At 40.7% G+C, this 25200-nt stretch overlaps 1 protein-coding gene across 1 annotated transcript in view; it reads left to right on the forward strand.

The window, feature by feature from the left end:
• The window catches only part of LOC124554918 (protein unc-79 homolog), an 859177-nt gene that overhangs the window by 788816 nt on the left and 45161 nt on the right, over nt 1-25200 (forward strand). The window contains exon 47 of the mRNA XM_047128608.1: nt 6187-6433. Within this exon, the coding sequence (XP_046984564.1) occupies nt 6187-6433 (247 nt within the window). The remainder of the gene's footprint in view (nt 1-6186; nt 6434-25200) is intronic.

The following is a 25200-nucleotide window of genomic DNA, read 5'->3' on the forward strand; positions in this document are numbered from 1 at the left end:
TCTAATCACCCCTACCACTTCTCACACTCCTACCTTCTACAGGCTTCCCAAAGTCCATAAACATAACCCCCATTGTGGCTGGTTATCGTGCCCCCACTGAGAGAATCTCTGCTCTCATAGACCAACACATTCAGCCTATTACCCCGAACCTACACTCCTTTACAAAAGATACCAACCATTTCCTCCACCAACTCTCCAATGTCACTGTCCCTTTTCCAGACATTGCCCAGCTCATCACTAGTGATGCCACTTCCCTGTACACTAACATTCCTAATGCCCATGGCCTCACTGCTATTGTACACAACCTTTCCCAATGCCTGATGGATACCAAAACAACAACCTCCTTCCTAGTCGCCATGACCAACTATATCTTTACCCACAATTACTTCTCCTTTAAAGACATTATCTACAAACAAATCAGAGGTACAGCTATGAGCACCAGCATGGTGCCATCCTATGCCAACCTATACATGGGCCATCTAGAGGAATCATTCTTAAAAACCCAGAATCCTAAACCCCTAACCTGGTTCAGATTCACTGATGACATCTTTGCTGTCTGGGTCAAAGGTGAGGACATCCTATCCACATTCTTCCAGAACATCAACAACTTCTCCCCCATTTGCTTCACTTGGTCCTACACAACCCAACAAGCCACCTTCCTCGATGTTGTCCTCCACCTCAAAGATGGCTACATCAGTACCTCCATCCATATCAAATCTGCTAACCACCAGCAATACTTCCACTTCAACAGCTGCCACCCATTCCATACCAAGAAGTCCCTTCCATACAGCCTAGCCACCCATAAGCATCACATCTTCAGTGGCAAGCAGTCCCTCTTGAAATATACCTAGGGTCCCACTGAGCCTTCACTGGCCATAATTATACTCCCAACCTTCAACAAAAACAAATCTCCTGGGCCTTATCTTTCCAGTCTCCCACCACCTCCCAAAGTCCCACCATCCAGCCACAGAGGAGCATTCCCCTCGTAACTCAGTACCACACAGGACTGGAGCAACTGAATCACATTCTTTGCCAGGGGTCAATTACCTCTGGTCATGCCCTAAAATGAGAAATGTCCTGTGTGCTACCCTTCCAACCCCGCCCACAGTCGTACACCACTGTCCACTGAACCTACACAATATACTTGTCCACCCTTGCACTACCCCTGCTCACAATCCCTTACCTCATGGCTCATACCCGTGTAATAAACCTAGATGCAAGACCTGCCCCGTACATTCTCCAACCACCACCTACTCCAGTCCGGTCACTAACGTAACCTATGCTATCAAAAGCAGGGCTACCTGTGAAACCAGTCATGTGGTCTACAAGCTAAGCTGCATCCACTGTGCTGCATTCTATGTAGGCTGTCTGTCCACATGAACAGCCACTGACAAACTGTGGCCAAGAAACAAATTGAGCATCCTGTTGCTGAACACACTGCCAAACATGATATCCTTCATTTCAATGATTGCTTCACAGCCTGTGCCACATGGATCCTTCCCACCAACACCAGCTTTTCTGAATTGTGCAGATGGGAACTTTCCCTGCAATACATCCTACATTCCCATTACATTCCTGGCCTCAACCTTCATTAGTCACTGTCATCACCCATCCAGCCCCTTCCCTGTTCCCATTCCATCACTACATTGCCGTCATTCCACCACCACACCCAGTCTCTTTATTTCTCTCCTTCTTTTCTGCTACTTCTCCCCCTCCCCCTCCCCACCTCTCCCCAACCATCATTTGACCTGCAGCACTTCACTGTCCACCATCCTCCACCATACTGTTCCTCCCCCTCCCCACCCCAGCCTCCTACTTACCTCCACCCAGTCGCAACTCCCATCATGATCTGGTGCTGCTGCTCGCAGTGTGGTTTCTGTTTCAGTTGCCTGAGACTGCAGTCATGTGTGTGAGTTGCATTTGCGTGAGTGTGTGTGTGTGTGTGTGTGTGTGTGCTCATATGTGTGTCTAGTGTTGACAAAGGCCTTAATAGCCAAAAGCTTTAATTGTGAGAGAGTTTTCATTGTGCCTATGTGTGACTCAGCATCTCTGCTACATGGTGAGTAGCAACTTTCTTTATAATAATATCATCATGTTAATATTATTGTCATTATTTGTAGTGACTGATCTGAGATATTTCCTGGCAGCATCTACTGAACCTGACAACCCCATCTTTTGCATAACAGTTGTGAAGTGCATATTGAAAAGTTCAGCAACAGTGCACACATCTGTTACCCATGTATCGTTTACTCTTAATGATTTGTGCTCCTCTTTTTCTCTAGTTCTACCAGTCTCTTCCTTCACTATATCCCATACTGTCTTTATTTTGTTTTCTGAAGTGACTATCCTTCTCTAATAATGCATTTGCTTTGATATTCGTATTACTATCTTCAATATTTTGCAGTATTTTTTACAATGATTTACAGCATTTACATCAGAGATGTTTCCAACTGATAGATATAGCTTCCTTTTTGTCTTACAGGATACCTTAATTCCTTGAGTAATCCATGTCTTTTTTATAGACTCTGGTTTAACCTGAGTTAGTTTTGGGGAAAAACAGTTTTCAAATAAGTTAAGAACATTATTAATAGAAGTGTTGTATTTCTCATTTATGCTATGAGCATTATACACACCATTCCAGTTTATGCCTTTGAGGAGTTTCCTAAAACAATCAATTTTTGACTTACTGACTACACTTTTGAACGCACATTTAGTAGAGTTTATACCCTGATCAGTATTAATATTTAGCAAAAGAAACTGCATGTCATGGTCTGGGAGGCTACTTATTATTGCGTTTGTAATATAGTTTTGTTCACTAACATTACTATAAAGATATGATCAATGACCATCTTTGAGTCCTTAGCTATTCTAGTGGGAAAGTTAACAGTATAAATTAAGTTGAATGACAATGCTACTGAGTGCAGTAAGTTCTTACATGAAGAGTTTTGAATAAAATCTACTTTAAAATCACCAGTAACCACTAATTCCATGTTTTCTGCTGTTAAATAGGCCAATAGAGCTTCAGAGTTATCTATGAACATGTTAAAATTACCTGCTGGTACTCAGTTTATACTTACTGTTATGAATGGATTGTTACAAAATTCTACTTCTGTTGCACATGCTTCCATATGCTACTCTAGGCAAAATTTGTGAAAATATATATATATATATATATATATATATATATATATATATATATATATATATATATATATATATATATATATATATATATATATATATATAGTGGTAGTATTGCAAAGCTTTTTCTGCCTTAATCTATCTAACAAGCCCTCATCATGCTTCGACATTCCAGATGATATATAATCATGTCACTCTGGTCTCATGCTAGCCCGTGCCTCCCATCTGTTTGTGTCGATTCCAAAGCTCTCCATATCTTGTTTACAGGAGTCCTTGAACCTCAATACAGGACGTCCTACAGGTCTTTTGGCTATAGAGATCTCTCCAAGCATCACCTCACGTGGTAATCTGTCAGGATCCATACGGTGGATATGTCCCAGCCAGCGGAGTCATCTCTGCTTCAAGATAGCTGAAATACTGTTGCAATTAGTTTTAGATAGCACTGCTTCATTGGTCACTCGGTCCTTCCACGTTACTCTGAGAATGGATCTCAGGTACCGCATGTGGAAAGCATTAAGGCGATGTTCTTGTTTGGCATAGGTAGTCCATGTTTCTGATGCATACAAAAGGATGCTGAGGATGCAAGTTTGATATACAAGAATTTTGGTGGTCAAAGAGAGTTTGTTGTTTTTCCAAACACGTGTAGAGAGTTTGCCAAAAGTTGTCGCAGCTCTTCCAAAGTGAGCATCAATTTCCTTGTCAACAGACATGTTTGATTCTATAGTAGATCTAAGATAGCAGAAGTCTACGTTATTACATTTATGGCAATAACTGATGAATGTGGCAATTTCTCCATTGTCCAATTCTGCCCTCCAAAAGTGAGAAGCTAACCTAAATACTGAAACACTTAACACATTTTCGCCAGCCGTCACATGATGTTCAGAGATACAGACTATGTCAGCTGGGTTGGATGACTTAATCATCAATGCAGATAAGTAGTTCATTAATATCACTTCTTAGCCCTCCAGTATTTTGATGCACTAGAGATAGTTGTATTTAACATTGACTGATATAAAACTTGGTGGAAATAAAATGTCTGCTGATTGATGAAAATTTTTAACCAACAGCTGTGTTTGTTGATCCACTGTACCAGAATTATGTTGTTTAGTTTCTTTCTTGAACTGAAGGTTCATTTCAATCCTGAACTCTCTTGGAACTCGACTTCTTTCTTTTGTACCTATCCTAAAAAAAAGAGGCTGCTCCAATACCTGTAACCACTAGTATTTTATCACTCTGAAACTGCTGATCCTGCCTCTGTACAAGTGCAGGCATCTGTCTTTACTTTCACTCGATACCCCAAGCCTGCCCCCATGCCCTACTAAGTGTGTACCCCTGGCCTTGGTTAAAATTGTTGTGGTTGATTCTAATCTTTGTAGTCTCCTTTAGAATGGAATCCCAATAAAATGATGTGTGAGCCTAGACTCAAGTCTTTTCAAATTGTATTTTATGTCAGTTTTCCAGGCACTGTTCAGATATGGCTGACTTCTCAAGGTCTCTTTGTTTAATGGGTCACTTTTTCTCATTACAATGCTCAACAATACTGGAAATAGTTTGACAAAAAATGCTGCCACATTCACAGCGGTCATATACACACTGGGCACTGAAAGAGCTATGTTGTCTTTAATGTGGAATAATTTACCTTGTATTTTGGAGGTGGCCAGAACACTGGTCTCCTGAAGAAATATTTCTCCACAACTTTCAAACAGAATATTTTATTAGTGGATTCATCTACTGTATTATATCAATGATATACATATTGACCACATACATAATTGTGTCAGTATAATTAAATTAAAAAGGAATTGGGAATATTTAAGATCAGCATTTGACTAGACGCTCTGAGGAATGATAAGTTTCTATTGTGTCACAATGTACTATAATTTGATGAGATCATTATCACTGTTTTTTTAAGCAATGCACCCAAATAGTACCAGCTGGTTATTATTTTCATTTTCTTCTTTAACAGTTATTTCAGATATTCTCCTTATGGGACAAGTTTGTCAATTGAAAATTTCATTTTCTCTCACTGTACTTGAAAAATGATATTGCAGTATCATTGCTCTTAGATAAGTCATTTTTGTTCAGTCACAGCTCCAGGCATTTGCTGCATAATACATCCACATTAAAAACACACAACCCTACAGTTGAGACTTTGTCATTTGTTAAACACAGTGGACACCATATCAGTAAATACACTGGAAATATCCCAACAGACCAAGTGTACAAATGTTATAGAAACATAATTACAGGCACCTTGAGATTAGAGATGTGCAGAAAATTATTATGTTTGAAAAGACCTATTATATGGTCAGAAAAATATTGAATAAAAACTTATGGAACTACATAAAATGACTGTACAATTAATTTCTGTAGTAATAGAATGAAGCAATATCTAGTTCACAATGTTAAACATTAATGGGACTAATGGAAACTAAAAACAAAAGCATCAGTTCATAATTTACAAGAAAAAATCAAACTCACATGTCCTTTACAAAAGGTTTGTTTAATTAACACTTCTACAGCTATGTTTTTCTTTTTCTCACTGATCCATTGTTCTTTGATGTAGGCAGTTGCAGTTGTTGTGGGCATCAGCCTTCTGGCTGATACAAACAGTTGTAATCTAAATCTTACAAAACAGAAAATTAAAAATGTTGTCCTTAGTGATTAACACACTGTTAAAATCTCCATTGCTGCTAAAATTTCACTGTTAATTTCCTTCTTGCCCTGCTGGGTTTCCTTGCATGCAGAATTGAGAACTGCCTTATTGTGTTCCCTTCAAATGGTCTCATTTTCTATTGTCTTTTTCTCTGTTTTATCTAATAAAGGAACCTTTGGTTTCAAAAGTTTTTTGTTTGTGTGTTTGCTTGTCAGTACCTAATGAATGAGAGTCTTTTCTAGCTTTATGAAGATATAATTTAATTTTTGATTCTGTTTTCTCAGTCCTTGTTACTCAACATCACATTAATTTACTGTTCCTTCTGAACATACTACTTATATTTTATGTATTGAAGTGAAAGGTTTGTGAGAGATTTCAATTTTTCTCAGGCCTCGTGAATTCATTGAGTGTGTTGGTCACATACGCTTACTTTCATGGCTTCTATTGGGAGCACTGACCCACACTGCACTACATAGTGGATCAGTGACAAGTCACACTCCTTGTCAACCAGTACCACAAGAAGCCTCCTGCCACATTGCTGACCACATCCAAGTCATTATGGCAGGTTTTGCCGAGCAATCAAAAGCATCAGTTTTGCATATGTCTTCTCTTTTCCACGCCTTCATTCTTTGTCAGGTATGTATAGTGAGCACAAACTGCAATGTCTAAGATGTGCCTCTGTCAGGTAAGTTTGTTGTATAGCTTTAACGGTTAAATAATATTGCTGTCTTTTTGCAATTCAATTCCAAAGCTTTTTAAAAAGAAATAAAAGGATAGCAATGACAAAGAAATGATTCATAGTCATTTAATTGGAGATTTCAGTTGTATTTTAAAGTATCAGTAACATGTACTATATTCAGAGAGGTGTAGAGGGTATCAGATAGATTATGATTTTAATACAAATTCCTCTTCAGAAGTGTACCTTTTCTGTTCTTTCAAAACAAACATGTAAGGTAACATGTTCCATTCATCTTTATCCGCTGTGTGAAACAGCAATAGCATTTAACAGTGACTCTGATATTTATTAAATTTGTAACTAACTAACTAATATGCTAATCATGGCTGGGACTAACCACTGTTGTAATGATGAAAAGGGGATGCAAATCATAAGTGCATGACACTAAATGTGTAATGTGACACATGCAGGGTGTTAAAAGAAAGTATTCCATATTTTGAGAGGTGGTAGTGTGGACCAGAAGAAGACAAAAATGTCCAGTAAAATGCATACCTTAAGAGCTATGAGCACTTGTTTATCTTCACTAATGTGTAACACATATCATCCAGTGAAAGCTATGTCAAATTGCCTACAGAATGCAGTACACAAATGAGGACACTTTCCTGTATTACTATGCATGGATACAGCATGCAGTAAACATCTGTTAGTGTTGTTACTGTTCACTGGCAAATAGAAGCAACTGTCAAGCCTGTATTCTGAAATAGTACCCAGAATGCAAGGTGCCCTCTGGACAGTTATCCATCCATGCTTTCCAGTGACTAGCAGGCAAGTTCCGTACCTTCAACAATGGCAGATCATGGCAGAATTCACACCACTCTTACTTCTTTATGATATTTTGTGGTTGAATGCTTCTAGTTATTACTGTTAACATATAACAATCACTAACTCACTGTTCTGGCATAATTAGATTAGATTAGATTAGATTAGATTTACTTTCATTCCAATTGATCCGTAGTGAGGAGGTCCTCCAGGATGTGGAACATGTCAGAAAAAACAACAATACATGACAAATATTTAAACTAAAACAAATAAGCTAATGTACCATTCCACAGGTCCCAAGTGGAATGATCGTCATTTTTTAATGAACACTAAGAGTCATTTTACAAATACTATTGCACTGAATTTAAAATAAAAAAGTTTTATATTTATTTATAAGGTAAGAAACATGTAATACAACTACTGTAATACTTATTTACAATGAACACATTACTGCACTGAAATGGTGCAGAAGTTAGATTATACTTACACACACACACACACAAATTTTCAGTGAACACATTACTGCACTGAAATTGTGCAGAAGTTATGTTGTACTTATATACAAATCAGTTGGTTTTCCTCAGAAATTCATCAATGGAGTAGAAGGAGTTGGCCACCAATAAATCCTTTAGGCTTCTCTTAAACTGAATTTCATTGGTTGTTAAGCTTTTTATGGCTGCTGGCAAGTTATTGAAAATGTGTGTTCCTGAATAATGCACACCTTTTTGTACAAGACTAAGTGACTTTAAATCCTTGTGAAGATTATTCTTATTTCTAGTATTGATTCCATGAATTGAGCTGTTGGTTTGAAAAAGTGATATATTTTTAATGACAAATTTCATTAAGGAATAAATATATTGGGAAGCTGTAGTTAGTATCCCTAGTTCCCTAAACAGGCTTCTGCAGGATGTTCTTGAGTTCACACCACATATAATTCTTACTGCACGTTTTTGTGCCCGGAAAACTTTAGCTTGGCTTGATGAATTACCCCAGAAAATAATCCCATATGACATTATGATAAGTGACAGCATAAAGATGAAGAATGCAAGAGCAGAGAAGGCTGTGAGATGTCAGCCAATAGCCTTCTGACCATGACCGCATCATGACAGGAGCGCCCTCTAGCCGAAGAGAATATAAGTGCTGCTCCTGCCAGCCTCAGTCGCATAGTACTAGACGGACATTAGTAGCACAGTACTAGACTGGTTATAGCAGAGAGGCCTAGATGAACAGTAATATTAACAATAGCAGTTATTAGTGATCCATATTCATTGCTTGTATGGACATTGTCTACAGGAAAAGACATTGACTGTTTGCATGTTGCCCATCGCTTGTGACAGCATTGGAATTCAAAGTTAAGTATTGTCAATCTTCTTATTTGTATTAAAAACTATTAATGTTATTTGTTGAATTGTTGAATTGCTATCCAAGAATGCAGAATCCTTTAGGCACCCTATAAGCAACAAGTTGGCAGGACCACACACTCACATCCTTAAAACTGATAATATAAAATTGCTAGCGCCAGGTGAGGTTTGGAGGTAGTGTACAAATATAAAAATCTATTTTATGAATGCCACAAATGTGCTGGTATATTTTGAGTGTTTTAACCTAATGAATCACATTTCACAGTCTCATGAGAGCACTGTGTCTGGAAACGAGTTGTTGAATTGTGTGGGGGACATGAAATGGTTGAATGCTACCAGTTATTACTGTTATTCATAACTCTGCTGTGAAGGAGCAAGTATTTCAACAAGTGGAAGAAGATCCTGGAATTACAATACACAGAATTTCAGCATCTATTGGTGTTAGTCATCCTCTAGTCTGGGTGATCCTTTATGAACAGTCACTATAGCCCTTTCATGTACAACATATCCAAGCCCTTTGGCCACAAGAAAAGCCAGCCAGGATGCAGTTCTGCCAATTGCCATTGGAGAACTATGGTGAAGACCCATTTTTCACAACAAAGATACTTTTCAGAGACAATACCGATTTCACAGCACATGGGATTGTCAATTTTCATAACCAGCATGTGTGGGCTGATACAAATCCAGTGGACAATGGAAGATGCAAGGCATCAGCACCAATATTCATTTAATGTATGGGCAGGAATTATTGGTGTAAACCAGGGCTTCACAACATACATGCTCGCGGAGCAAGCTGTGAGCAGCAAAGCGCAAGCACGGAGCAGCGCGAGCACGCTACCCCCACTACCGGACCAGAGCGGAGAGTGGTGAGAGTCACGTGGGCCACACAACAGCTGCTGCCAGTCAGTGTAAATCCGCAGCCACCTGCAGGGATATCACTCATGAATTATACTGCGACAAATGAAACAAATAAAGGAGAATCTACACGTGCCAGATAATTTTATTAGCTTAGTGTATGCCTCTACATTCGTATTAATTTGTGAACTCTTACACAATAAAAGGTGTCACTGAAGTGTGGGATTCTCAGTTATCTTGTACTTTTTGCCCTTTACAATTGCGTTTATGTTCGGAGTAATTGTTCTTGTGCATTGTAGGCGCAGCATGCAGTTTAAATTTTGATCAGAAAATGCATTTCTCAGGCGCGTCTTGTTACATTTCATTGCAGAGAACAGTTGTTCACAAACATACGTGGAACTGAACATTGATATTATTGTAGCCACCAGTTTGTGCAAACGAGGAAATATATGCTGAGGGAAGTGTCTGTAGAATTCCAAAATGTTTTTCTTGTTCTGAAATTTGTCTCCGTATTCTCTGTCACACTGCAGGTCAATAATTTCTAGTTGCAGCTCAGGACGATTCTCTTCAATATTCGCTGAATATGGAGAGGAGAACAGATCAAAATCACTGTCTAGTGCTGTCAGATCTTGAAAGCGTTGATCAAATTCTTCCTTAAGGGCAACTAAACTATGTGAATAACGTTCACAGTTTTTGTGAACATCTTGCATGGATGGTAATTTAGGAAAATGAGCTAGATTTCCTGTTTCCAGCTGACTCACCCAAAGTGTCAATTTCATTTTAAAAGCTCGTATTCGATCTATGAAATGAGTAATTAGCAGATCTTTACCTTGTAGTGAAATGTTCAAAGCATTCAGATGGCTAGTTAAATCTGCTAAGAACGCGAGATCACATTTCCATGAAGGTTCTTTTAATTCAGGAACACACATGTTATTTATTTCCATGAACATATTTATCTCATCTAATAGGCAAAAATTTCGATTTAATAATTCGCCACGACTAAGCCAGCGGACCTCGCTGTAATAAGGCAGGCTACCATACTGGTTTCCTATATCCTCAAGAGAGCTTTTAAATTGTCTGTGTTGTAGCCCATGCTTCCTTATATAATTGGTTGTATGAACAACAACACTCATCACATTTTTTAGAGTGATACTCTTTGCACATAAGTTTTCCTGGTGGATCACACAGTGAACGCCGCTTATTTCATTCGGCACGGTCGGTTTTTGCATTTTCTCCTTCAACAACGCAACAAAACCTGATTTTTTCCCTGTCATCACTGGTGCACTGTCTGTAGACACTGAAACTAAAGAATTCCACAACAATTCTATATTTTCAACACTTTCTTCAACACTACTTAAAATATCACCTCCAGTTGCAGTGTTCTTCATGACTACTACATAGAGGAGCTCCTCCCTCACCTGAAGATCTCTATTAACACCTCTAATAAATATGGCAAGCTGTCTGTTCCAGTGAGATCAACACTTTTGTCCAGAACTAGAGAATACGCCATAAAATCTTTACAGATATTTGCAAGCTGGCTCTGGACGTCGTCTGCCATGTCCTGTATGCGACGCATAATGGTCATGTTAGATAATGGCACAATCCGAAACTGTTCAACTTGAGATGGACATAAATGTTCCGCTGCAGCTACCAAACATTCTTTTATTAAACTGCCATCAGTGAAGGGGCACAGGGATTTTGCTAAAAGCAAAGCAATTTTGTAACTCATTCTGAGAGCTGCCTCAGTTGATTTTTCTTCGTCGTCCAGATCTTCTTTGGATAGCTTCCTTTTAAGTTTAATAACTTCCTGTGCATGATCTGGTCCATCACATTTTCCACTTCCATAGTCTTTCGCATGGTATGACATATAATGTCGCTGCAAATTAAATTTCCTAAAAGAATTCAGCGTTTTGTGACATACTAAACATTTTGCAACTCCATCTTTTTCTGTAAACAGATACAATTCCTCCCAATGGAGATTGAACTGCGAAAGCATGATTGGGGTTACACAATGGCGACTTGACATGATTCTTAACCAGCGAAGTGACTGTTAGAGCTGATCGTAGTACTTTAAACGTTACACAGTCAGTGTGAATTCAATAGGCATGCTGCGGCCGTATTCAAACGTGCGCGCGCATTTCCCCTCCCTCCCCTCCTTCCCTACTCCGCAACCTTGCACCTGCTCGCGAGCACGTACCTGAGCAGACACGAGTACTCATGCTCAAAACCAGCCAGTTGTTAAGCCCTGGTGTAAACTAACATCCTCTTACATCTTCAGTTCCTATCAAATAACTTACCTGTCCTGCTAGAGAAGGTACCTCAAATTTTGGAGGACAACAGTTCAAACCCATGCTGATTTCCCTAAATCAGGTGCCAGGATGATTCCTTTGAAAGGGTGCAGCCAACTTCCTTCCCCATCCTTGACAAAATCCAAGCTTGTACTCTGTCTCTAATGACCTCATTGTTGACCATATGTTAAACCCAATCTTCCTTTCCTTAGAAGAGGTACCATTCCAATAATGGTGGAAATGTGTTTCATGCAAGTGGTGCACCAGCCCATTTCCTCCTAAATGTCTGAGAACGTCTGACATGGACATTTAATGGACAATGGATTAGTCCAGGAGGTCCAGTACATTTGCCAGTGCATTCTGCCAATCTTCATATTTTGGTTATTGGGCCACTTGAGATCTTTAGTGTATGCAAGCCCTCATTAATGATGTAAAAACAATACGGTAATGTACCATCAATGCCTGCCAGCAGATATCTAACCAACTTAGAATATTTAAGAGAGTCTGTGTTTTCCTATGATGTCAGACAGAAGCCTGCCTTACTGTGAATGGACGCTATATTATTAATGACTCACAAGTGCAGTTCATATGTAATGGCAAGCAAATTACATCAGAAATGCTGCTGTTTTGTAGTAACAGAATAATATCTTCTCATTTGTTTACTGCATTATGTAGATTGTTCATAATAGCAAAGAGCTTGCAGTAGAAGAGATATGCTTCACAGAAGTGAAGATGAAGAAAGTATGTATTTTAAAACCCATCTCTACTGAACACTTTTGTCTTGTTTTTGTCCATGCTACCACCATGGATTTTTTTAAGCACCCTATATCCACTGAACGTCTTTTTGTGCATGTATACACTAGTTGCCAGAACAGTAGGTAGTGCAATAATTACTGGACTTACATTAAATTACTATTACTCATTTACTTGGCACACACATAGAGTGAAATGCATGGGTATTCCTCTGCTGCTTTTGCCCTTGTATATAATATGTTTGGTCACTGTATAATTCATTTCAGGAAATCCACGTGTGCTCTTTAAAATAAATGTTGATTATATTTACTGCATATATCCCTAAGAGTCTGTCTCCATCCAACCCAAACAAACTTTCTTGCATTATGGGGTTCTAGTTACCTGTAACTTTGATGATCCTCTCTCCCTTTTCTTTTGTGCACATTTATAGTTCTCTAAAGGCAGCTTTTTCATAAGGCATCTCATTTGTTGGTACAGCATGCACTTGTATTAGACATATTAATTTGTATTGCCTTTAATCTTTCACAAGTAGGTTGTTAATTCTGAGAACTGGATTATTGAAGTTTCTTTCCTTACAATAATTCCATCTGTTTTCTTCCACTGACTTGATATTAGACAAAAAATTATCCAATTTGAAGTTTCATAGACTCATCTGTTGTAGGTTACTGTACTTAAAATGTTCATTTGCAGGTTTACCATTTCCCATCTGATAATGTTTAATTTCTTGAGACCCATATGCATTATTGCTTCTACTATTCAGTGAATGGTCGCCTTTGCTTGTAAACTATGTTTACAGCAAATAAATTAGCATTCTTTGAGAAATTTAAAATTCTCTGTTAATTAATGAACCTTTTGGCACTAGGATCACACTTCAAAGCAGCATCCAGTTCTGTCCCAGGCACTTTTAAGGCTGCTTCCAACTGTGAAATGCACTAATCCAATGATGTTCTTATTTCTCTTTCCATTCTCCAGCACATTTATTTAAACATGGAGGACATTTTCCATTTTTGTCTCTGATATTTTATATCTCTTGCTGGAGATCATAAAAACATTTTGGAACACAGTTATCTCTGCAGTTAATATTGGTATGCTGTACAGACAATGTTGAAAAGTTCTAACTAAAATGGAAATAGTGTTCACACTAGAAACTGAAAATATTTTGTGCCTTTTAAAGGCTTTTGGCTGTGTAAACCATGATATCTTCACAAAAAAAATTAGAATCTACAAACATACTCTGAAAACCACTGTGAAGTTCATGGCAGAGGATACTTCTCATTGTATCACGTATTAGGTTTTCTTCCCATTCCAGTCACACATGCAGTAATTGTTCTTGAAACTTTGTAAGTAGTCTTTTGTGGGATAGTTAATGTCTGCCTTTAAGTACCTGTCTGTTCAAGTTTTTCATTATTTCCGTGATGCTGCCCTGTGACCATTTGTGACACCCTTCTTTGTATATATTAAGTATCTCCTGTTAGCCATATATTTTATGGGTTCCACACTTGAGCAGCATTCTGGGATGGATTGGGTGAATGTCTTTTTTAGCAATCTTCTTTGTAGACTGATTTCATTTACTTTGTATCCTACTAATGAACCAAAGCCTGTCTCGTGCTTTACATGAGACTGAGCCTATGTAATCATTCCATTTCTGATGTTATGTTGGTAATCTGGCACCTTATTTCATCTTTGCTGCAAGCATAAATGAGGTGGTGGACTATCTTTAAGGAATATCCCAATCTTTTTATACAATATAACGCTGTTGTGTGAATAGAAGTATTTTGAATAATGTAATTGTCATTTATTCAGATCATCAAAACACCATCACATTCGAACATGCTCTATGCCCAGGGCAGTAAATCTGTGCAGTTATCTATGTATGTTATGCTGACAGGATTATAAATAACTGGACATGCATATTAGGTTATGTGACCACATTGTTTGTGATACTTAGTATGGTTTACCATTACATGATTAAGTGCATGTGAATTCAGGTTTCCAGAAAGTCTTCAAATTTGTCAATATTATGAGTAGTATACATTGCTGCTCACCATAAAGATGACTTGTTTTGCTGCATACAGGCAAAATAAAAAGACTGTCACACATTGAGCTTTGACCACAGCAGCCAGAGATAATGGCCATCTGTGCATGAGGTGTGCTTGTTGTGTGAATGTGTGTGTGTTTTCCTTTTTAAAGAAGGTTTGGCCAAAACCTCAATGTTTAACAGTCTTTTCAATGTGCTTATCTACAACTCAATGTGTCATTGTGAAGTATGATGTAATGTTTAATTAATAAGTGAAAGGAAAGTAAATGTTATTTTCAATACACAAGATATATCTTCTATCAGAAATAATATATTTGTCCCTGGCTTGGCTTGTTCTCAGTTTCTGCTTTGGTTAAGAAAGGCATAAATGTTTTTGGCAAATGTGGGTGTAAGATGTTCAAAAGGGGTTAGCTACTTTGTTCTGAGTCAGAATCAAATAGCATTTATAACTAAAAAATGTTGAACCTGTGTCAGCTGAATATGCTCTAGCTGTTAGTAAAATTAGTAACACTGAAGGCTTATGGCATCCTAGACTTATTCATCTTGGGCTTGGCACTTTCTCCAGAGGCAAGACAGAGTGAAGGGATGAAGTTGGAGTGTTGTGATTCTGAACCTGTTGACAAGTATAACTCATGTTTGCTTGGTAAGATGTGTAAATTTTCATTTAATATGGCTGGAAGACAAAGGACAACTGAGATACGTGACTTGGTGCATGTCGATTTGTGTGGTCACATGGAGCAAATATCACAGTATGTGGTTAAGTACATGTATGTACTAGCGAATGATGATTGCAGAAGAACATTCTCTTTTCCTCAGTGGTATTGATCAAACATTTGGTTGGGGTTGAGCATTAGATTATTGTGTTGTATAGTGTAAAAAAGTATGGTGCTGTAGAAAGGATAAGAGATCAATTTGTGAGATGCCATGATGCATGTCATTTGATTCTGGTCTGCATAAGCAATATAGGGCAGAGGCATGCAAATGGCTGTATACATGAAGAACCTTGTTCCACATAGAGCACATAAAAGTAAGACATCACAGGAGTTATGGAAGGGTAAAGTATCTTCTCTGAGCCATTTAAAAGTGTTTAGTTCTCAAGCCTTTATGCATATACCAGTTAAAAAGAGGACAAAGTGGGATGCCAAGGCTAGGGAACTACTTTTGTAGGTTACAATGAAATGACTAAAGGTTACAAACTAGCTGATACCCAGGAACTCAAGAAAACTCTTAAAATCAGGAGTGTTGGTTCTCAAGAGAATGAGTGCAGGACTGCCAGTACCAGGGCACCAGCTGTAAGTGAAGATTACTGTGTGTTCTGGTCAAGTGAACAGCATGCTGAATGCTGTGAGACAGAGGATGTAGTGAAAGTCGTTAGCACTGGGAGTGACAGTACAAACACAGATCAAGACAGGGACAACATCTCAGATGCTCAACCAGTTGTGGACACAGAGGAATCTGATGTGCTTCTGATTTACCCTAATGTTCCAGAAGGTGATTAGCCATTCATAGTGTCAGCTTGTGTGCGGGAACCCAAGGAGTACCCAGATTATGCCACCTATTTTGTAAGTAATTTTTCCAGTTTTGGAGAAAATTCTGTGAACCTGGATGATAGCATGTTAAGGAGTGAGAGAGGAGACTGGATAAAAGCCTTGATAGAAGAAGTAAAGTGTTAACAGAATAATGGTGTTTGGGAACTTGTGGACACACTATTTCTTTAAATTTTTGTGTAATTTCAGTAAATTGGCTTAAAATTTTTAAGATCAGATGGCACTTATCTGTAATTAAGGAACAATATTCATAACTGAATTTTCAGAGAATATGTGCAACTGTTCAAATATGACTATCACAACGTCCAAAATGAAGCAACTTTGCATTGCTTTCCATTCTTGGTGACTGAAGTAGCCCCCATAACATTAGTCATGTCAGTGCTTTTGATTTTTTTCTGTATGAATTTCATTTACTAACCAATTAGTACTATAATTATTATTCCCTGGAGTAATCCTACATAGTGTTTTGATGGCAATGTAAACATATGCATATATATGAAGGATTATTTGTAATAGTTGAAAAGCAATGGCCAGTTTTTTTATGGGATATAACATTATGATTTAAAAATCAATGTAATGTGTGTTTTTATTCCTTAAGTATGAGATTATTGTACTGTGTATGGTGAAGTCTATTAATCAAATCATATGGAATTTCACTGTACATCTCCTGGCAGAAAAGACATGAAGTGTACTAGAAAGCTTAGGTTTTCCATGTGGCCACAAGTATTCCACCAGTGTTCATACACAGAAAAACAGGATCATCATCAGTGCATTTCAAAGGAAAATTAACTGTGAACATCATTTCATGACCTACTTAAATCATAAGTAATGTTTTGTAAACCCATTTAACTGTACAGGGTGTTTCTGTAAGAGCATGCATAAATGTAATAGGACATAGAGAATGCTCCACTGAACAATTTGAGGTAGGGAACCTGTGGTTGGAGAAGCCAGCTTAAGGGGATATGGAAATAAACTTGTCTACCAATTTGTCTTGAATTACTGTTTTCCAGCTTATTTACAACTAACGTGCATACAAGTTTACACATGCTGTGCTGTTTTTTTACATGTACATTCTTTATTTCCTGCAAGACAATAAGGAAGACAAGTCTGATTACTGCGAAGTCATGATGCAGGTTTTGTTTACTTGAGGTTTGTGCGAAGAGTTGCACCTGATTTGTTGGAGAATGTACCCTTGGCTGTTCATCAGAGGACGTGAATATAACACAATGGTGCACTACTTCAGTTTAGTGTGGACGTCCACAATGTCTCACTGCTGTATTTCCTGGTCACTGGATTGGAAGGGCAGGTCCTATTCCATGGCCTGCAAGGTCATCTGAACTGAATCCACTTGATTATTTTCTATGGGGATATCTAAAGTCACTTGTGTATGAGACCCCAGTGGATACAGAGATGGAATTAGTTGCAAAAATTGGAGCTATCTGTGATGTGATTCAAAACATACCAGGGGTATTTGTCAGGGTGCATCAGAATCTTGTTCGCTGAAGTCATGCTTGCATTGAGATTGATGGCCATCAGTTTCAGCACATTTTGTAAGATACAGTACAAATGGTATGTCCATTGTGTCAGTGATGTATTTGCAGTTAACTGTAACTAATGTGAATTAAAAAAGTACAGAGTAATGTGATTTTATGCCTATTATCTCCTTAGGCTCTCTTCTCTAACCCCAGGTTTCATACCTCAAATAATTCAGTACCGCATCCTCTATGTCATGTTAAATTTTTGCGTGCTCTTATGGAAACACCCTGTATAATGTTTCTAAATTCAAAATAACAAGTGAAATGAATGTTGTTTAAAAATATGCATACACTGAAATGACAAAAGTCATGTAATACCTCATAATATAATGTCAGACCTCCTTTTGGCTGGTACACTGCAGCAACTTGACACAACATGGACTCAACAAGTCGTTCGAAATCCTGTGCAGGAACACTGAGCAATGCTGCCTCTATAGCCATCCATAATTGCAAAAGTGTTGCCAGTGCAGGATTTTGTGCATGAACTGACCTCTCAATTATGTCTCACAAATATTTGATGATATTCATGTTGAGTGACCCAGGTAGCCAAATCATTCACCCAGACTGTCCAGAATGTTCTTCAAACCAATTGCAAACAGTTGTGTCCCACTTTCATGGTGCATTATCATCCATAAAAAATGCCATCATTGAACAGCTGCAAGTTGTTTCCAAGTAGCCAAACTTAACCATTTCCAGTCAGTCACCAGTTCAGTTGGACCAGGGGACCCAGTCCATTCCATGTAAACACAGCCCACACCATAATGGAGCCATCACCAGCTAGCACAGTGCCTTGTTGACAGCCTGGGTCCACTCGAACCCTACCATCAGTTCTTACCAACTGAAATTGGGCTCATCTGACCAGGCCATTGTTTTCCAGTCATCTAGGGTTCAATTGATATGGCCACAAGCCCAGGGGAGGTGTTGCAGGAAATGTTGTGCTGTTAGCAAAGGCACTTGTGTCAGTTGTCTGCTGCTGTAGCCTATTAATGCCAGATTTTGTTGCAATGTACTAATGGATAATGTTTACACATACATCCCACATTGACCAAGCCGTGGTTTTCCAGTCATCTAGGGTTCAACTGATATGGCCACAAGCCCAGGGGAGGTGTTGCAGGAAATGTTGTGCTGTTAGCAAAGGCACTTGTGTCAGTTGTCTGCTGCTGTAGCCTATTAATGCCAGATTTTGTTGCAATGTACTAATGGATAATGTTTACACATACATCCCACATTGACCAAGCCGTGGTTTTCCAGTCATCTAGGGTTCAACTGATATGGCCACAAGCCCAGGGGAGGTGCTGGAGGCAATGTTGTGCTGTTAGCAAAGGCACTCATGTCAGTTGTCTGCTGCTCTAGCCCATTAATGCCAGATTTTGTTGCAATGTACTAATGGATATGTTTGCACATACATCCCACATTGATTTCTGTGGTTATCTCATGCAGTATTACTTTTCTATTAGCACTGACAATTCTTCACAAATGACACTTCTCTTGGTCATTAAGTGAAGGTCATCAGCAAATGAAATGTCCATGGTGAGAGGTAAAGCATGAAATTTAGCATTATTTGCACAGTCTTGACACTGTGGAACTCAGAATATTGAATTCCCTAATGATTTCTGAAATGGAATGTCCCATGTGTCTAGCTCCAACTACCATTCCACATTCAAAGTTGTTAATTCCCATTGTCTGGCCATAATCACATCAGAAACCTTTTCACATATATCACCTGAGTACAAATGAAAGCTCTGGCAATACACTTCTCTTTTATATCTTGTGTATGTGATACTACTGCAATCTGTATATGTGCATATTGCTATCCCATGACCCTTGCCACCTCTGTGTATATTTTCATCACATAAAGCACACTTTTATTGATCATAAAGAAATATGCAATATGTGTAGTTCCAGGAGCCTGATCATCAAACTTTTCTGTTGCATTCAGTGCACTAGTAAAGATGTTGTGTCATATCTGTCCTAGCTGTATTGTCCTACACAGAAATTACAGTAATCAAATCAACATTTTAAAATGATTTTTTAAAGAATTTCTTTGGACTGTAAGTAATCCATCATGACTACCAGTTTGCCTATTTTCCATAAAGAAGACACTTTGAGTTGCAGACAGGCACAATTAAAAGACACTTACATAAAGCTTTCGGCCATGGTCTTCATCAGTAAAAAACACACACACCCAAGCAAGCACACCTCATGCACACACTACCATCAACTGCAGCATCTCAGGCTGGAATGCAACTATCATGTGGGATTCAAGCAGCAGGGAAGGGGAAAGGATAATAGTGCACACGTGGGGAGAGAGACAGATGCTGTCAGGTTTAGAGAGCAGGCACTATACTGCCAACAGGCACAGTGCCAGGAGGTTGTGGGGCAGGCTGGTGGGGAAAAAAGGAGCAAAATTGAAGAGGAGCAGCAAAGGATGGGCAGACATGTTGGCAGATGACTGCAAATAAAGGGGTGGAAGATGAGAATTGGGGGGAAATGATAGGACAGATGAGATGGAAACTGTTGGGTGGAGATTGTGGAGACAGTGTGTTACCATAGGTTGAGGTCAGGAAAATTATGGGAGAAGAGAATGTGTTGTAAGGATAGCTCCCATCTGCACAGTTCAGAAAATTTGCTGGTGCTTGGAAGGATCCAAATGGCTCATGTAGTGAAGCAGCCATTGAAATCAAGTGTGTTATGTTCAGTTGCAAGTTGTGCCACAGGGTGGTCTACCTTTCTCATGGCCACAGTTTGGCAGTGGCCATTCATCCTGGTAGACAGCTAGTTGGTGGACATACCAATATACAAAGCTGTGCAATAATTGCAGCAGAGTTGGCAAATGAATGGCTGATTCACAGGTAGCCCAGCCCTTGATGGGGTAGGATAAACCTGTAACTGGACTGGAATATAAAGTGCTGGATGGGTGGATTTGACAGATTTTACACCTGGTTCTTCCATGGGAATATGGTCCCTGTTGCAAGGGGTTGGGACTGTGAATGGCATAGGAATAGACCAGAATGTTGTGGAGGTTGGCTGAGCAAGAGAACACCACTTTAGGAAGGGTGGGAAGTATCTTGGGTAAGAAGTCCCTGATTTCAGGATATGATGATAGGTAATCAAAGCCCTTGTGAAGGATGTGGTTCAGTTGTTCCAGTCTGGGGTGGTACCGGGTGATGAAGGGGGCACTCTCTTGTGGCTGGTTCTTGGGGTTTGTGGGAGGATTGAGGGCGTGAGGGTAAATGGCATGGGAGATCTGTTTGCAGACTAGGTCTGGGGGTTAGCGCCTGTCTGTGAAGGCCTTGGTTAGCCCCTTAGCATACAAAACAAGGGAGTTTTTGTCACTGCAGGTATGCCGTTTCTAGGTGGCCAGACTGTACGGAAGGATTTTTAGTGTGAAAGGAGCTGTCAAAATGCAGGTACTGTAGGTGGTGGGTGGGTTTAATGTGGAGAGAGGTGCAGCCAGAGCCATTAGAGAAGAGGAGGTCAACATCTAGGGAGGTGGCATGCTGGGTTGAGGAGGACCACATGAATCAGATGGGAGAGAAGGTGTTGAGGAGGGTGTCTCAGCTCTGAGTCCAGATCATGAAGGTATCATCAATGAACCTGAAACAGACTAGGGGTTTGGTGTTTTGAAAGGTTAGGAAGGTCTCCTCTAGGTGGCCCATAAAAAGCTTGGCATAGGAAGGTGCCATGTGGGTGACCATGGCTGCATTTCAGATTTGTTTATATACCTTTCCTTCAAACAAGAAGTATTTATGGCTAGCATAAAGTTAGTAAGGTGTATGAGGAATGAGGCCCTGGGTTCGGAGACTGCAGAACGTTGAGAAATGTGGTGCACAATAGCAGTAAGACCATGTGCATGAAGGATATTGGTGTATAAGGAGGTGGTATCAACAGTGATGAGTAGGGATACTGGAGGTAAAGGGGTGGGGATGGTGGAAAGTCGGTGAAGGAAGTGGTTGGTGTCTTTGACGTGGGAGGCTAGATTATGGACAATTGGTTGGAAGTGTTGGTGAATGAGGGCTGAAATTCTGTCAGTGGGGGCACAATAACCAGCCAGAATGGGGCATCCAGGATTGTTGGGTTTGTGGATTTTGGGAAGCACGTAGAAGGTGGGTGTGCAGGGTGTCATGGGGGTGAAGAGGAAAATGGATTCTTGGCAGACGTTCTGGGAAGGGCCTAAGCCTTTAAGCAGGGACTGGAGTTTGCGTTGGACTTCTGGAATGGGATCACTCTGGCAGAGTTTATAAGTGGAAGAGTCAGATAATTGGCAGAAGCATTCTGCCAGGTTGTCACTGTGATTTATAACAATAGTGGTGGATCATGTCTGCAAGTAGGATGACTAGGTCAGAAGTCATTTTTGGTTGTGTGTGGCCATTCTTTCCTCTGCTGATAGGTTGGTGTTCTGAGGAAGCGACCTGGGGAAGAATGGTGAGGCTAAATTGCAGGTAAGGGGTAAGGAATTCCTGGAAGGTGATCAGCAATAATCAGCATTTGGTTAGGTGGGAGTGGGGGGGGGGGGGGGGGGGCATCACGGTTGTATGGTGGTATGAACTGGAAGAGACAGGTTTCAGTGTTGGAATTGGAGTTGTTTTGGTTGGACGGATTGGCAACAAAGGAATGCTTCCATTGCATTGATTGGGAGAAGGAGAGTAGGTCTTTGACAAGTCCAGTAGGGTTAAATTTGGGTGTAGGGCTAAAGGTGAGGCCTTTCGATAGGGCTTAAACTTCTGTGGAGCTGAGGGTTTTGGTGGAAAGGTTAACAACAATGTCACAGGAATGTTTTGCATCTTGGTTTGGTGGAGAGTTGGCAGGGAGTTTTAGGGGATGTGACAAGTTGAAGAGGTCAGCTAGGAAGGTTTAGCTGCTATGACGGGTGGATGAGGAGGAACACTGTTGGTGCGATAGGGGTTGGATAGTGGTGCTCCAAGGTGCCAGTAGAATGTCAGCAGCCCAGATAACTTACCAAGGTGGTGTCTGGAATGCTCCTCCAGGTGCTGGAGAGCAAAGGATTCAATTTCAGAGATGTGATTATGGAATAAGTATTGCAAAGTGTAGTATCTTGTGGAGGAAGCAGAGGTGGTTCTGGGATACCTGCGCCTTGGAGATGTGTTTTTGCAGTACCACATTTGTAAAAACAAGAAATTGGCATAATCAGAAAAGGAGTGGGTCATTGTGAAAGGAGGGATGGGATCCAGAGAAAGGAATTTTACAGTTAGGGCATTTGGAAGGACTCCATGGTTTAGGCAGCATTTGAGAAATAAGATGTGGGACTGGTTTTTATCCAGGGAAAGGGATACTCTTCTAAACTTATGCAGAAAGATGGACCAAGGCTCCATTTTGGCAGGAGTGGTCTAAAGGAAATGGGATTGACACAGAAATGGGCAAAATAAGTGTTGATATTTGTGACAGGAGCAGCTAAGTGAGAAGATGCATAAAAAATACATAAAGGCACGCAAAAACACGCACAGGTATGCAAAAAATGCACAGATATGTAAAAATATGCACAAATACATAAAAATGCATGAAACCACATGAAAATATGCACAAATACATAGAAAACGTACAGAAACGAGGGTTAAAGTAAACGATGAGGTGTGTGTGTGTGTGTGTGTGTGTGTGTGTGTGTGTGTGTGTGTGTGTGTGTGTGTGTGTTACGATAAGTGTGTGTGTTATGAGAGAGGGTGGGAGGATGGTTTAGGTCAAGGTTCAAGCCGTTGGTGAAGTATCAGTGCAGCAGCAGTGCAGTAGCGAGTCGCATATTTAGCTTTCACATTTGTTTTGTAGTTTGATTCTTAATTTCTTTCCGAGTGTTTGTGCTCTTCCATATTTAATTACATAAAATCCTTGCATATTCTCGTATTTGAGAGGAGTAATATTGCTTATTGATAGCCATAGGGTATAAATTCGCAGAGTTGTTAGATATTAGCAGTTGGATGGATAGGGTGTGTGCGTGCTGTGTGCAGGCGCAGGAGGAACTGGCCACAGTTCGCGAGCAGCTGAGCATGCTGTTGGTCACGGTCAGCCACCTTCGAGGCAGAAGGCCAATGTGGAGGCTGGCCGGCTGGCCGACTGGCCTTGCCCATTCATCCTATCAGTGGGCATGTGGCCGCTCCTTCAGCAGGGCCTGAGCAGGCTCACGGGGGCAAAGGCTTGCTGGTTATTAGGAGCTCCAACGTTATGCAGGTGATGGAGCCCCTTAGGGAAATAGCATACAGGGCTGGAAAGAAATCCAAAGTACGCTTGGTTTGTCTGCCGGGGGGCCTCATCCAAGATGTGGAGGCAGCCTTGCCTGTGGCTATCGAGCGTACGGGATGCAGTCGTCTGCAAGTACACTCCTGGAAATTGAAATAAGAACACCGTGAATTCATTGTCCCAGGAAGGGGAAACTTTATTGACACATTCCTTGGGGTCAGATACATCACATGATCACACTGACAGAACCACAGGCACATAGACACAGGCAACAGAGCATGCACAATGTCGGCACTAGTACAGTGTATATCCACCTTTCGCAGCAATGCAGGCTGCTATTCTCCCATGGAGACGATCGTAGAGATGCTGGATGTAGTCCTGTGGAACGGCTTGCCATGCCATTTCCACCTGGCGCCTCAGTTGGACCAGCGTTCGTGCTGAACGTGCAGACCGCGTGAGACGACGCTTCATCCAGTCCCAAACATGCTCAATGGGGGACAGATCCGGAGATCTTGCGGGCCAGGGTAGTTGACTTACACCTTCTAGAGCACGTTGGGTGGCACGGGATACATGCGGACGTGCATTGTCCTGTTGGAACAGCAAGTTCCCTTGCCGGTCTAGGAATGGCAGAACGATGGGTTCGATGACGGTTTGGATGTACCGTGCACTATTCAGTGTCCCCTCGACGATCACCAGTGGTGTACGGCCAGTGTAGGAGATCGCTCCCCACACCATGATGCCGGGTGTTGGCCCTGTGTGCCTCAGTCGTATGCAGTCCTGATTGTGGCGCTCACCTGCACGGCGCCAAACACGCATACGACCATCATTGGCACCAAGGCAGAAGCGACTCTCATCGCTGAAGACGACACGTCTCCATTCGTCCCTCCATTCACACCTGTCGTGACACCACTGGAGGCGGGCTGCACGATGTTGGGGCGTGAGCGGAAGACGGCCTAACGGTGTGCGGGACCGTAGCCCAGCTTCATGGAGACGGTTGCGAATGGTCCTCGCCGATACCCCAGGAGCAACAGTGTCCCTAATTTGCTGGGAAGTGGCGTTGCGGTCCCCTGCGGCACTGCGTAGGATCCTACGGTCTTGGCGTGCATCCGTGCGTCGCTGCGGTCCGGTCCCAGGTCGACGGGCACGTGCACCTTCCACCGACCACTGGCGACAGCATCGATGTACTGTGGAGACCTCACGCCCCATGTGTTGAGCAATTCGGCGGTACGTCCACCCGGCCTCCCGCATGCCCACTATACGCCCTCGCTCAAAGTCCGTCAACTGCACATACGGTTCACGTCCACGCTGTCGCGGCATGCTACCAGTGTTAAAGACTGCGATG

This window comes from Schistocerca americana, chromosome X, assembly GCF_021461395.2.
Source record: "Schistocerca americana isolate TAMUIC-IGC-003095 chromosome X, iqSchAmer2.1, whole genome shotgun sequence".
Lineage (NCBI taxonomy): Eukaryota > Metazoa > Arthropoda > Insecta > Orthoptera > Acrididae > Schistocerca > Schistocerca americana.